The sequence below is a fragment of the Passer domesticus genome, chromosome 32 (assembly GCF_036417665.1).
Source record: "Passer domesticus isolate bPasDom1 chromosome 32, bPasDom1.hap1, whole genome shotgun sequence".
In the NCBI taxonomy this organism is placed as follows: Eukaryota; Metazoa; Chordata; class Aves; order Passeriformes; family Passeridae; genus Passer; species Passer domesticus.
This window is the reverse complement of record NC_087505.1, coordinates 1,050,891-1,065,529: the sequence shown is the minus strand read 5'-3', so window position 1 is coordinate 1,065,529 and position 14,639 is coordinate 1,050,891. Positions and strand designations below refer to the sequence as shown.

The window sequence follows — 14,639 nt, the reverse complement described above, 5'->3', positions numbered from 1 at the left end:
AAGAAATTAGGAAAATAATAAGAAAAAAATTGAGGAGAAATAAAAAATTATAGCGAATCTGGAAAATATGAGGGCGACGCTGGAAAAATAGGGGTGAATACAGAAAAATCAGGATAAAAGCAGGAAAATCAGGATGAACCTGGAAAAATTTGGGCACTGTCTGGTGAGAACCCCAAAATTCAGCTCCTGTTTGGAAATCGTGTCCCCTCCGTGTCCCCAAGCACGCCTGGCCCCGCCCCACGTATCGCTCTCCACCCATTTAACCATATAAGGATAAAAAGGCGTGGTCTGCGCGTAGGGGGCGGGGCTGGCCGGGGATGGGCGGGGTTGGGCGGTGCACGTGACGGCGGCGTCACGCGGCGGCGGCGATCCCGAGCGGAGCGGGCGGTGAGGGCCGTGAGGGCCCCGGGGGCACCGGGAGGGTACCGGGGGCACCGGGAGGGTCCCGAGGGCTTTGGGAGCTCGGGCAGCACCTGCTGGTGCCCGGGGGTGTCCTGTGGGAGGGTCGCGGGGCACAGGCGGGCTCTGAGGGGGGGGTCAGGCCCTTCCCGAGAGCTCCGGGCCCAGCAGGGCCTCCCCCCAGACCCGCCGCCCCCAGCACCCCTTTATTCCGAATTACACCCCTCCCCAGCCCCCCCTTATTCCGCATTCCACCCCCTCCAGCACCCCCTTATTCCCTATTCCACCCTCAGCACCCCGTTATTCCTCATTCCAGCCCCCTTATTCCTCCTACCACTGCCCCCAGCCCCCCTTATTCCCCTTCCGCCGCTCCCAGCACCCTCATATTCACCATTCCACCCCCCCCAGCACCCCCTTATTCCTCATTCCAACCCCTCTTGTTCCCCCTTCCACCCCCACAAGCCCCTCTTATTCCCCATTTCACCCCCTCCAGCACCCCCTTATTCCCTATTCCACCCTCAGCACCCCCTTATTCCTCATTCCAGCCCTCCTTATTCCCCCTTCCACTGCCCCCAGTCCCCCCTTATTCCCTATTTCACCCCCCTCAAGCCCCCCTTATTCCCTGTTCCACCCCCCCCAAGCCCCCCTTATTCCCTATTCCACCCTCAGCACCCCCTTATTCCACATTCCACCACCCTAAGCCCCTCTTATTCCCCTTCCACCGCTCCTAGCACTCCCTTATTCCCCATTTCACCCCCTCCAGCACCCCCTTATTCCCTATTCCACCCTTAGCACCCCGTTATTCCTCATTCCAGCCCCCCTTATTCCCCATTCCATCCCCCACAGCACCCCATTGTTTTACCCTTCTCCTCTCCTGGGGTCTGGGGGGGTCCTCCTGTACCCCCAAATCCCCCCTCTCTCTTGCAGCCCTTCTCCTTTCCTGGGGGCTGAGGGGCCTCTCTCCTTTCATCCCCCAATCCCACAGCCCTTCCCCAATACTGGGTCCTCTCCTGGGGGGGGGGTTTCTCTCCTTTCACCCCCCAATCCCACAGCCCTTCCCCAATACTGGGTCCTCTCCTGGAGGGGTTTCTCTCCTTGCACCCCCTAAATCCCCCCTCTCTCTTGCAGCCCTTCTCCTCTCCTAGGGCCTGGGGGTGCCTCTCCTCCTGTACCCCCAAATCCCACAGCCCTTCCCCAATGCTGGGTCCTCTCCTGGGGGGGTTTCTCTCCTTGTACCCCAAATCCCACAGCCCTTCCCCAATGCTGGGTCCTCTCCTGGGGGGGTTTCCTTGCACCCCCAAATCCCACAGCCCTTCTCTGATACTGGGTCCTCTCCTGGGGGGGTTTCTCCCCCTGCACCCCCCCAAATCCCACAGCCCTTCCCCAATTCTGGGTCCATTCCTGGGGGGGGTTTATCCCCCTAATCCCCCCTGTCTCTTGCAGCCCTTCTCGGATGCGGGGTCCATTCCTGGGGGGGTTTCTCCCCCTGCACCCCCCAATCCCCCCTGTCTCTTGCAGCCCTTCTCGGATGCGGGGTCCCCTCCTTGCGGCCGCCCGGGGAGCCATGGGGGGCACGGGGGGTCCCCTGGCCCGCACCATCCGTGCCAAGCTGACTGCGGCCCTCCAGCCCACCCACCTGGAGATCCGGGACGACTCCCCCCGGCACGGGGGCCCCCCCGGAGCCGAGACCCACTTCGGGGTGCTGGTGGTGAGCGGGCGCTTCGCGGGGCTGCCGCCGCTGCAGCGGCACCGCCTGGTGCACGAGGCGCTGCGGGCCGAGCTGGCCGGGCCCCTGCACGCCCTGCAGCTCACCGCCCGCACCCCCGAGCAGTGGCACAGCGACCCCCAGAACCCCCCCGCGCCCCCCTGCCTGGGCGGCTCCAAGAGGGAGAAGCGCCGCGGGGCCGGGGAGGAGGAGGAGGAGGAGGCGGGGAAGCAGTGACGGCGCTGGGGGAGCGCCGGGGGCAGCTGGAGCCCCCCAGGAGCAACGGGACCCCCTCAAGAACTGTGTGGGACTCACAGGACCCCCCCCAAGAACAATGTGGGGCTCCTGGGAGCCCCCCAGGAACAACGGGACACCCTCAAGAACTGTGTGGGACTCACGGGACCCCCCCCAGGAGCAGCGTGGGGGTCATGGGAGCCCCCCAGGAATCTTGTGGGGCTCCTGGAACCCCCCCCCCAAGAACAACGGGACACCCTCAAGAACAGCATGGGGCTCATGGGAACCCCCCCAAGAACAACGTGGGGCTCCTGGGACCCCCCCCAGGAGCAGCGTGGGGGTCATGGGAGCCCCCCAGGAGCAACGGGACACCCGAAGAACAGCGTGGGGCTCCTGGGGGCCCCCCCCAGGAACCGTGTGGGGCTGCCAGGACCCCCCCAGGAACAACAGGACCTCCTCAAGAACCTTGTGGGGCTGCCAGGACCCCCCCCAGGAACCTTGTGGGGCTGCCAAGACCCCCCCAGGATCAATGTGGGGCTGCCAGGAGCCCCCCAAAAACAACAGGACCCCCCAGGAACAGCATGGGGCTCACAGGACCCCCCCAGGAACCGTGTGGGGCTGCCAGGAGCCCCCCAGGAACAACAGGACCTCCTCAAGAACCTTGTGGGGCTGCCAGGACCCCCCCCCAGGAACAACGTGGGGCTGCCAGGAGCAACATGGGGCTCATGGGACCCCCCCAGGAGCAACGTGGGGCTCACAGGACCCCCCCCCAGGATCAATGTGGGGCTGCCAGGAGCCCCCCAAGAATCACAGGACCCCCTCAGGAACCCTGTGCAGCTCATGGGAACCCCCCCAGGAACAGCATGGGGCTCACGGGACCCCCACCCTGGTGTTTGGGAGGGGACAAAAGTAATGGGGGTGACCCCCCCACACGCCATAGCACCCCCAAGCTGGACCCACCCCCTCCCTGCTCCCACCCTGCTGTGGATTTTTGGGGTGTCCCTCCCGTTGCACCTGAATTAATTTAAATAAATGTTTTCTGTGGGCAGCTGGGGCTGGAGAATCCTTTTTTTTTTTTGCAGGGGGGGATTGGCAATTCTTTTCTGTTTTTTTTTTTTGGGATGGTTTTTTGGTTTTTTTTCCATTTTAATTAATTTACAAACACCTGAAACTACAGCACGGCACGACAGAGCTACAGGGGGGGGCCGGGGGGGGCCCCCCAAGGACCAGCTACACCAAGGAGGGGACAAAGCACACGGGGGGCTGCTTGGAATGGGGGTGGGGGGCTGCCCTGGGGGTGGGGGGGCTCCCCAGCTCTGACCAACCCTGCCCAGCCCTGTGGGAAGGGGGCAGAGCATGGGGGACCCCCCCAAACCCCAAGTTTTGAGGGGGCACAGCACTGGGGACCCCCCTGAACCCCGATTTGAGCACTGGGGACCCCCCCTGAACCCCGATTTGAGCACTGGGGACCCCTTGTACCCCCTTTTTTTTTTTTTTTGGGAGGGGGGATAGGGGCTTTGTTTGTGCTTTGCAAACCGCTGGTGGTTTTGGGGTGGGGGGAGGTAAAAGGGGGGGGTATTAATAGGGGATGTGGGGGGGGGCATGGGGTGCTGGGAGGAGGAAAAGGGGGTGCAGGGAGCCCCCCCCGAACCCACACCAGCCTCCCTCAAATAGGGAAAATCCTTTAAAAATCAGTTAAAAATCCCTACCTGGCAGTTTTGGGGGTCCCCCGCTGCTGCACCCCAAATGATTCCAAGGTTTGGGGCTGGGGGGTGGCGGGGGGGGGGGGGGATGTGCTTTGCACCCTGAAAGTTGGGCACCCCAAAAATTGGGGGGGGAAAGGGGGGAGCATGTGCTTTATAAGGGGGGGGCACCCTAAAATTGTCAAGGGGATTCTGTACCCCAGCACCCCAATATTCTCTGCTCCCCCACCCCCAGGCATTGCTGAGGCACCCCAAGGGCTCTTGGCACCCCCAGATGCCCCCCCAAAAAAATTCATGGGGGATCCTGCTGGTTGCCCTCCACAGGGATGGGGAAACTGAGGCACAGGGGGGCATCCCCCCCCAATACACTTCATCCTCCTGCTCCTCGGCTCAGCAGGGATTTGGGGGGGTGCACAGAGGTGTGGGGGCTCAGAGGGCCAGGGCCCCCCCTCAATCCTGTCCCACAGCCCCCCAGGAATGAGCAGCACACAGGGGATGACACCAAGAAAAGAAACTGGGGGGGAGAATTGGAGGTTTGAGGAGGGGTCTGAGGGGAATTTTGGGGGGGAGCTGGAGGTATCAGGGAAATTTTGGGGGTACAAGGTGATTTTTTTTGGGGGGGGGTCCAAGTGCAAATGAAAAAGATCCCAAATGCTCCAAGACATTTCACAGTGTCTAACGCGACTAATCCCAGGGGCACGAGGAGAGAGGGAGGAGTGGGGGGGGCAAAACGCTGGATTTGGGGGGCACCCCGCGGAAGGGGGGGTCCCTCTCCCCCAGCCCCCCATCACTGCAGGACCTGCCCCCTTGTCTCGGGCAGTTTGAGGGCCAGGGAGCTGCCGAGGGCCAGCGCAGCCGAGGCGAACAGGATGGGCACGGCCTTGGTGATGCCCACGAAGGAGGTGAAGATGCTGATGCCCAGCACGGCTGCCAGCTTGCACAGAGCGTTCAGGAAGCCGAACGCCGTCGTCCTGGGGAGGGTGAGGAGGGGTGGGGTTGGTGGGGGGCACCACCCGGGGGTAGGGGTGGGTGCCCAGCCTCGTGGGCACCTGCAGAGGGCAGGTGGCACCGTGAAATTGGCGCCTGGAAGGCTGAAATGGGCACCCAGGACTCCAAAGTGGGAAGTGAAAACCCTGAAATGGGCATCCAGCACCCCAAAATGGGAACTCCAAACCCTTAGATTGGCACCCAGCACCCCAAAAAAGGAACTCAAAACTCTTAGACTGGCACCCAGCACCCCAAAATGGGAGCTCCAAACCCTGAAATGGGCACCCAGCACCCCAAAATGGGAACTCCAAACCCTTAAATGGGCACCCAGCACCCCAAAATGGGAAGTGAAAACCCTTAGATTGGCATCCAGCATCCCAAAATTGGAACTCCAAACCCTTAAATTGGCATCCAGCACCCCAAAATGGGAGCTTCAAACCCTGAAATGAGCACCCCATAAAAGGAACTCAGCCCTGAAATGGGCACCCAGCACTCCAAAAAAGGAACTCAAAACCCTGAAATGGGCACCCCAGCACCCCAAAATGGGAACTCCAAAATCTTAGATTGGCATTCAGCACCCCAAAATGGGAACTCAAAGCCCTGAAATGGGCACCCAGCTCCCAAAACTTCACTCCTTGCACCAAAACCTCCCACCCAACACCCAAAACTTCACTTCTTCCACCCAAAACTTCACTCCTTGCCCCCAAAATCTCCGTGCCAGGCCCCCACCTCTTGTCAGAGGGGTACAGCTCCACGGTGAGCACGTCGAGCGCGTTCCAGGAGGCGATGCTGACCCCCCCAAAGAGGCAGAGCAGGGCGATCATGGCAGACTCGCTGTTCCCAAAGGACAGGAAGAAGCAGCTGATGCAGGACATGACGCTGGAGCCGGCTGCAGGACACGTGGACACGTCAGAGCATGGGGAAACTGAGGCACGAGGTGGGGCTGGGCGGGGCTGACAGTCCCAAAAGGGAGAGGGAGGTGGGGGTGACCCCAAAAGGTCACCAGAGATGGAGGTGGGAGGAGGATCAGGAAAGTCCCCAAAGGGTAAAGGTGAGGGTGGTGGGTCAAGGAATGGGGGTGATCCACCAGGAGGTCCCCAAGAGGTGACCAGAGGTGGAGGGAGAGGAGGATCAGGAAAGTCCCCAAAGGGTAAAGGTCAAGAGATGGGGGTGACCTCCAGGAGGTCCCCAAAAGATCACCAGAAATGGAGGTGACCAATGGGTGGGAGGAGGATCAGGAAAGTCCCCAAAAGGGTGAGGGAGGTGGAGTGACCAACAGGGTAAAGGTGTTGATGGTGGGTCAAGAGATGGATGGGAGTGACCCACCAGGAGGTCCCCAAGAGGTGACCAGAGATGGAGGTGGGAGGAGGATCAGGAAAGCCCCCAAAGGGTAAAGGTGAGGGTGGTGGGTCAAGAGATGGGTGTGACCCACCAGAGGTCCCCAAGAGGTCACCGGAGATGGAGGTGACCAACGGGTGGGAGGAGGATCAGGAAAGTCCCCAAAAGGATGATGGAGGTGGGGTGACCAACAGGGTGAAGGTGTTGGTGGTGGGTCAAGAAGATCAAGAGCCTGGTTTGGGCTGGAAGGCACCTCCAGGACCCCCCAGCCCCACCAAGGCCACCCCGCTGCCCACCCAGCATGCGCAGGCGGCCGATCTTGTCCATGAGCAGGGCCGAGACGATGTTCCCAGGGAGCACAGCCAGGGTGCCCAGGAAGCTGACGAAGTAGATCATGTAGGCGTTGTTGTCGTCGCTGAAGTCCAGCTGGCAGCCCTCCTTGTTGTGCAGGAACGTGCTGTTCACCACCCGGCTGTTGATGAACTTGTACTCGAACAGATCTGGGGGGACAGTGGCCCATGGGGTCACCCCATCTCTGTGCACACCTGTCTGGCCTCTCCCACCCCACCTGGTGGGTCAACCACACCTCCATCACCCCCCTGGGGACCACCCTGCTCCTTATCTCCACCACTCCATCATGCCACTGGGGACCTTCCTCCAGGCTGATGGCTCACCCCCGTCTCCATCAAAACCCTGGTGGGTCACATTATCTTGACCACCCCAACTCCATCATGCCACTGGGGGCTTTCCTGACCTTCCTCCAAGCTGATGGCTCACCCCCATCTCCACCAAAACCCTGGGGAGATCACATTTTCTCAATCACCCCAACTCCATCATGCCCCTGAGGACTTTCCTGACCTTCCTCCAAGCTGGTGGCCCACCCCCCTCTCCCTCAAAACTGGGGGTCACCCCCTCCCAGGGATCCCATTCCCCCACCTGTGTTGTAGAAGACGGTGGAGATGAAGGTGCAGTTCTTGAAGAAGGTGTTGCTGGAAGTGATGTCCTCGAAGTAACACTCCTCAAAGAGCGAGTCCTCGAACGTCACTGACTTCATCTTCAGCCCGATGAACCTGCACGGGGGGACAGGAGGGAGACCCCCGATGCCCCCCACCCCTGTGCGGGGCAGCCCCAAGCTCAGCGACCCCAGGCTCAGCCTCCCCTCACTCACTTGTCGTTGAAGTACTCCCCACCACGGTGCACCTGGTTCTCCAGGGTGAAGTTGAAGGTGAAGTGCCGCACCTTCTCGCGCGTGAAGAGCTTCGTGCGCGACGCGTACTCGATGCTCTGCAGGTGCTTGATCATGTCCGGGAACCACACGGTGAGCCCGTAGTAGCTGCGGGGACAGGGGTGAGCGGGCACCACACACCTGGGCTCGCCAGCGCTGGCCCGGGGCTCCCACAACCAGCCCTGAGCTCCCAGTGCCATCCCAGTGATGCTTGTTCCATCCCATCCCACTCAGTGCTGTCCCATCCCGTGGATCCCATCCCATCCCATGGATCCCATCCCATCCCATTGATCCCATGATCCCATCCTATTCATCCCATTCCATCCCATCCCATCCCATTGATCCCATGATCCCATGATCCCATCCCATCCCATCCCATCCCATCCCATCCCATCCCATCCCATCCCATCCCATCCCATCCCATCCCATCCCATCCCATCCCATTGATCCCATCCCATCCCATAGATCCCATCCCATCCCATTGATCCCATGATCCCATCCCATCCCATCCCATCCCATCCCATGGATCCCATCCCATCCCATCCCATCCCATCCCATCCCATCCCATCCCATCCCATCCCATTGATCCCATGATCCCATCCCATCCCATCCCATCCCATGGATCCCATCCCATCCCATGGATCCCATCCCATGGATCCCATCCCATCCCATCCCATTGATCCCATCCCATCCCATCCCATGGATCCCATCCCATCCCATCCCATGGATCCCATCCCGCCCCGCAGCACCTGAAGGACATGGTGAACCACACCGCCATCATCATCAGCGTCACCCGCCGGTACTCGGGCACGAAGCACTGCTGGAAGTTGCTCCAGACCTGCAGAGGCACACGGGAGGTGACAAGGGCCCGGCAGGTGACGGGGGGGCGCAGGGAGCCCTGGGTGGCCCCGGCCTCACCTGCTGGGACAGGTTGAGGCATCGGACCAGCCAGCGCCGGTACCACGTCCCGGTGTCCGACTGGATCTCGATGAGCTCGTCCTCCCGCTTGATGGTCTTGATGTGGGTGACCTGTGGGTGGGACAGTCTGGGGACACCAGGAAGCACCGCCTTGTGCCTCAGTTTCCCCACCTGTTACAGCAGCATTCCCCTGGTGGGAATTGCACCCCTGCTCCTGGAGGACACCCCACCCTTGCTTGGGGTGCTGGGGACCCCAAGGCTCAGCCCTGGGGGGGTTCTTACCGAGAAGACCCTCTCGGGGTGGCCCTTGGCCCTCATGTTGGTGTCATGGACCTGCTTCAGCACCATCCAGGCCTCGTCGTGCTTCCCGTTCTGTGAGGGCAGGGACAGGTCACCCTGGGACACCCCAAACTGGACCCTGACCCCCCATCAGCAATCCCTGCCTGGGTTCCACCACCCACCCGGCGATCCCTCCCCCATCTTCATCACCTCCTCAGGGTCCCCCCATCCCTCGGGGTCCCATCACCCCCTTGGGGGGTTCCTGCCCAGTCCCACCCCTCTCCAAAACCCATCTGGGGCTTCCTGTCCAGACCTCACCACCCCCTGTCTGGGTTGCCCCGTCTCCACCCCGACCTGGGCGTCCCTTCCTGGGGACTCTCAAGGACCCTGATGCCCCCCAGACCCCACCTCCAGGTAGAAGCGTGGGCTCTCCGGCATGGTGGTGAGCGCCCCGATGGCGAAGACCGAGGGGAAGGCGCAGACAAGGACAAAAACCCTCCAGCTGTGGAATTGGTACGCAGAGCCCATCTGGAAGCTCCAGCCTGGACAGGGACAGGACAGGGCGGTGGGGCCGAGCCCCGGCGCACGCCCTGCGTGCCACCAGCCCAGGGCTCCTACCGTAGTGGGGGATGATGGCCCAGGCCATGGCGGACGCGTAGATGCCCCCGATCATCCAGAACATGCAGAGCCAGCTCAGGTGCTCCCCGCGCTTCTCCTGCGCCAGGAACTCCGAGAAGTAGGAGAAGACGATGGGGATGGAGCCGCCGATGCTGGGGGTGGAGGGGGGGAAGCGGCGTCACCCCCTGCCCCACGGCCACCACGCACAGCAGGGAGGGCAGCCCCTGCTCGGGGGGTCCCTGTGTGGCATTCACGTTTCCTGGAAAAACCCCCTTTGCCCAGGATTTTTCTGCTGGGAAGCTGAGAAGCCTCAGAGGAAAAGGGGAACAACAATTATCTGATTTGCTTCTCCTGTGTTTTGCTGCTTTGGAATGTGGTTGGAGGTTTTTCACCCACAGGTGATTGTTTCATTGGCTTCATGTGAATTGTTTTGTGCCAGGCTGTGTCGGGACTCTGGAGGGAGTCACGAGTTTTCATTATTATCTTTTTAACCTTCTCCAAGTATCCTTTCTGTATTATTTAGCATACAGAAAGGATACTTTAGTACAGTTTAATTTATCATAGTATAGTTTATATATAGTACAGTTTAGCACTCTTTACTACAATATAATATCATAAAATAATAAACTAGCCGTCTAAGAACACGGAGTCAGGTTCATCATTCCTTCCATCATCTGGGGGCGACTCAAACACATCAGCTGGGCCCCCCTTACCCCACGCCCGAGAGCAGGCGGCAGAAGAGGAAGGTGCCGTAGCCCTGGACGAAGGAGGAGAAGAAGGCGAAGACGCTGTTGACGGAGAGGGAGATGAGGAGGCACTGCCTTCGGCCCAGCCGGTCGGCCAGCCCGCCCCACACGAACGCGCCCACCATCATGCCCAGGTACACGATGAGTCCTGGGGAGGGGGACACACGCAGCCAGGTCAGTGCTGGGGGGCACGGGGACCTGCACCCCAAGAGCACCCTCGGCACTGGGGCAGGGACCCAAAACACTGCGTCCCCGTGGAGGGAGGGGACAGAATGCCCTGTTGTCCCCCTGCCCTGCTCAGGGACTGTGGGACATGGGGGGCAGGTGTGCCCCCAGGACTCCCACAGCCAGCCCCTCACCCTGTCCCCCGATTGCCACATCTCAGGGATGGGGGGCACTGGTGTCCCCTGGGGTTTGGGGGGGTGTCAGGCTCCAGCAGGCATCACAGAGAAGGGGGAAGGGATGGAACAAAGCCCCCCATGGCCCCCCAAACCCAGTCTCAGCATCCACTAGTCAGCCCAAATTCCTGAGCTCACTCCCTGCAGCTGCTCATGTGGGCACCAGTGTGGGACTGGGAGGAAGAGGATGGTGGGGTCCTGCACCCCTCCTCGTCCCCACATCCCTTCCTAGACCCCACTGAGGGGCCTCTCGGCCTCCCAATTCTTCCTGTGTTCTTCCATAACCCCTGTGACCCCCCCACACCTTCCTGAGCCCCCCATGTCCTTCCCCATCCTCACCCTCCTGTGCTTCCCTGCCCCCACGTGTCCTCATGTCCCCCTACATCTCTGCACCCCCACATCTCCCAGTGCCCCTCCACGTCCCCCTGACCCCCCTGTCCCCCCAGCCACGACTCCCACACCCCCGTGCCCCTCTCCTCACCCAGCATGCCCTTGTTGGAGTCGGAGAGGCACATGTCCTTCTCGGCGCTGGGCAGGACGAAGCCCACCACGAAGATCTCCACGCCATCAGCCATGAGGGCCAGGCCCAGGACAAAGTAGAGGGTCCACTGGAACCGGCCGTGGCCGCACTCCTGCAGGATGAGCTCGTACTGCTGCGCCAGCTCCTCCCGGTCCTTCCTCCGCTGCCCCTCGCTGTCGTCGAACGCGCCGGCGGCCGCCGCGGCCCCCAGGCGCTCCCCCCCCTTCAGCGACTCCTGCCGGGGGATCCCTTGGTACTCGCCCTCGTAGATCTCATCCTCCTCATCGTGGCCTTCGGTGGCGTCGCTGGACACCCCCTCCTCCTCGTTGGCCCCCTCGCCCCCCCGGTAGTAGCCGTCCTGGGGCGCGTAGTCTTCGTCGTCCTCCTCCTCCTCGAAGCGGGAGTAGGAGCGCCGGGTGTACTCGTCCTGCACTCGGTCCATTCCCCGGCTCACCTTCTTGGCCGCGTGCTTCTTCACCTCCTTGGCGATGTCCTTGGCGCCGCGGATGAACGCGGTCCGGTCCCGGAACGACTCGTCCATGGTGGCCTCGGGCTGGCACGGGGCGCTGGCGGGGCACGGGGGGGTCTCTGCGTGGGGGGCTGCGCCCTCAGGCCCGGGGTGAGGGGAGAGGGGTGGTGGAGCTACCCATCCGTGGAACGGGGTGTGGGAGGACCCTGGATGCCAGCCTGGACCTGGGGAGCCCAGAGGAAACCAGGCTGAGGTTGGGTGGTGGTGGCCCTGTGTGCCACCTCACATTTTTTCTCCGTCTCAGGTGGAAACGGGAGGATTTGGGGACCCCCGGGTGGAGCAGCAGGGGAGTGGGGACAGGCTGGCTCCATGCCAGCCCCTTCCCCTCACCTGGGGGGCTCCGGCTGCCACAGTTCACTGGGACCCCCCCAGTCCCCCTGGATCCATCCCTTCTGCCCTCATCCCAAAGCACAGGGGGAGCTGGGGGGACACCGGGGGGAGCTGGGGGGACACCAGGGGCACGGCTGCCCCTGAGCAGCCCCACTCCATCCCCCCAAATTAGCAGGTCTGCTCCCCATTTCCCTGGGCACCACAGGGAGGATGAAGGGGTCCCCAAACCCTCCCAGCACTGCCCTGGCTGGGTGCCTCAGGGCACAGCAGCCCCTCAGAGGATCCCTGGGGGGGTCCCTCGGGTGACAGTGACCCGAGCGTGCCAGGCCACGCTCGCTGCAGGAGCTGCCAGGCAGTATTTACAGTGGGAGACGCCAGCACTGGCAGATGCTGACCCGGCCAAAGGGGGCTGGGGGGTACCACGAGCCCCCCGGGAGGAGCAGAGGGGCATCCAAACACCTGGGGGTGGCATCTCCATGTCCCCTCTCATCGCAGCATCCCACCCTCCCTTCCCCACTCCCACTGCACAGAGCCCGGCTCAGCTCGTGACAGGGATGGACCCGCAGCCCCCAGCCCCATTCTGCTGCTCCTCCACCCTCGGGGTCCATCGTGACCCCCCCCAAGCGCTGTTTTTATCAGCGGCCAGGCGGGAAGGAGCTGCGGGCAGAGGGACGCAGCCGGCGACGTGTCCCCCCCTGCCCAGACGAGGGGACAGGGCACGCAGGGATGCTAAATTTAGCTCCTCGGGAACCCTGCAGGGAGGGGGGCTGCGGCACAGCACGGGCCCCCACTCCCGAGCAGAGGCAGGCAGGTGGTTTTGCAGGATAAAAGGACAAATCGCCCCCCGTGCCGTCCCCTCTGGCTGCGGGGAGACCCCAGCCCCTCGCCGGGGCTCCTGGAAGGGGCCGGTCCATGAGCAAGGTCATTTTGCTCCAGCCAGGCTCGCGGTTCCCTGTGGAACCTCCCCGTGTGGGGCCGGCATTCCACACTCCGGGAGGTATTGGGGGGCCGGGAGGAGGAATGGGGGAGCAGGGAGAGGCGGGGGGCACGGTGAGGAAGAGGATGGGCTGGGGGAGCAAGGTCACGGCTGGCTCCCTGGCCCTACAAACCAGGGAGGCTCGAGCGGCCGAGCCGACGCCAGGAGCCAGAGCTGGCTGAGATGGGGGGTTTGACCCCACCAGAGGGGCAGAAATCCCCCCAGACCACAGCCCCTGAAATGTGGGGGTCCAGGAGATCCCCAAAAAATGCCAGTCTGGGGGCTGAGCACGCCGCTGGCCCTGCAGCCCCGCCGTGGCGTTGGACAGCTCTGCACAAGGTTATCGGGGCCGGATCTGTCTCCTCCTCCACGCACCCAAGAGGAGCCGAGGATCGACGCGAACGCGCACCCCAAAAGCCCCGGGAGTCCCGCGCTGGGGGGCTGCATCCCCCCCCTCACCCCCCCGCAGCCCCCAGCCTCCCTGCGGAACGCCAGGAACATGGCGACAAGGGGGAAGAGTTGGGAATCGCTCGTGTCCAAGGTCACCCCCCAACATCCCCCCCTGCTACCCCTTCCCCAAAATCCCCCCGGTTGCCCCCTCCCATCCCTGCGGCGAATTCCCGATCCCCTCGGGCTGCTCTGCCGGCGTGGGGGGAGGATGAGAGGATCCCCCCAAAAACGCACATCCAAAGGCAGAGCCGGGCTCCGGGGAAGGTTTTCCAGGACAAAATGGCCACAGCAAGTGGGGAAGGGGAAGCCGAACCCCGAATCCACCAGCGAGGACGCCGATTATCGCCGCGGGGAGGGGGGATGCGGGGTATAAACCCGTTTTGCTCCCCCTTACCTGGCTCAGCCCTCGCCCCGCTCCAGCTCCTTCCCGGCGCCGGCGAGAGGGATGCTCCGGAGAGGGAGGATGCTCCGGAGAGGAAGGATGCTCGGGAAGGGATGCGGAGAGCAAAAGGATGCTCCGGCAGCGGAGCGGAGCGCCGGGAGCTGCCGGGTACCGGCGCTACCGCCGCAGCCTCCGCCGCGCACACGGAGCGCTGGGAGAGCCCATCGGCGCACCCCGGGAAGGGAGGGATCAGCCCCGGAGAACCGGGGGGGCTCGGCGGGGGCGGGGGGCTCGGCCCACCCCGGGGGGCGATGGATCTCCCGGGATGCGCAAGCGGAGCTCCCGCGGGAGCGGGGTTCCCGGGATGGAGCGGCCGCGATGGAGCCGCTCCCGAGGCTGCGGATGGAGGGGAGAGGGGGGTGGGATGGGGGGCATCAGCCGGGGACCCCCCCTCTCGGAGCTGTCGGAGAAGCTCAGCCCGCCCCCGCCCCCGTCACGGCTGAGTCACGGCCTCCGCGGGGCTGGATTGGGATTTTTTGGGATCAAATCGTCCCCGCCTGGGCTGGTCAGGCTCGGCCCCGAGGCTACAACGCGACACAAAAGCCACCGATGGATTTATTTTTTTTTTTTAGGGGATTTTTAGGGCTGGAGATGGACATTGCCACCCTCGTTTCTCATGGATGGATTCCCGAGGGTGGGAAATTGGGAGCTGCAGCTCTCCAGCCCCAAAACCCCGGGGCTGTGGGGTGCTGGGTGCTCCTGGGACTCCGACTGGGGGGGATTTGGGGTGCCCCAACAGGGAAAATATTCCCTGACCCCTTCACTGGCATTCCAGTGTTCCCAGAGCCCCTTCAAGCTGCACCCCAACATTCCCAGAGCCCCAACCCATCCCTGCAAGGAGC

At 62.9% G+C, this 14,639-nt stretch overlaps 2 protein-coding genes across 2 annotated transcripts; one reads left to right on the top strand and one right to left on the bottom strand.

Annotated features, from left to right (window-relative positions):
- Positions 1 to 293: 293 nt before the first annotated feature.
- BOLA1 (bolA family member 1) lies at positions 294 to 3,386 on the top strand. Its single transcript, XM_064401507.1, has 2 exons — positions 294 to 387; positions 1,918 to 3,386. The coding sequence occupies exon 2, from the start codon at positions 1,928 to 1,930 to the stop codon at positions 2,339 to 2,341; it is 414 nt and encodes a 137-aa protein (XP_064257577.1). The 5' UTR covers positions 294 to 387; positions 1,918 to 1,927; the 3' UTR covers positions 2,342 to 3,386.
- A 77-nt stretch (positions 3,387 to 3,463) lies between these two features.
- Positions 3,464 to 14,165, bottom strand: SV2A (synaptic vesicle glycoprotein 2A). The gene is made up of 13 exons (XM_064401505.1): positions 13,750 to 14,165; positions 11,032 to 11,763; positions 10,120 to 10,300; positions 9,407 to 9,558; positions 9,197 to 9,330; positions 8,792 to 8,881; positions 8,510 to 8,620; positions 8,341 to 8,429; positions 7,535 to 7,699; positions 7,303 to 7,436; positions 6,663 to 6,866; positions 5,758 to 5,917; positions 3,464 to 5,012 (listed from the first exon to the last, which is right to left on the bottom strand). The coding sequence occupies exons 2-13, from the start codon at positions 11,609 to 11,611 to the stop codon at positions 4,829 to 4,831; spliced, it is 2,184 nt and encodes a 727-aa protein (XP_064257575.1). The 5' UTR covers positions 11,612 to 11,763; positions 13,750 to 14,165; the 3' UTR covers positions 3,464 to 4,828.
- Between the last annotated feature and the right edge of the window lie 474 nt (positions 14,166 to 14,639).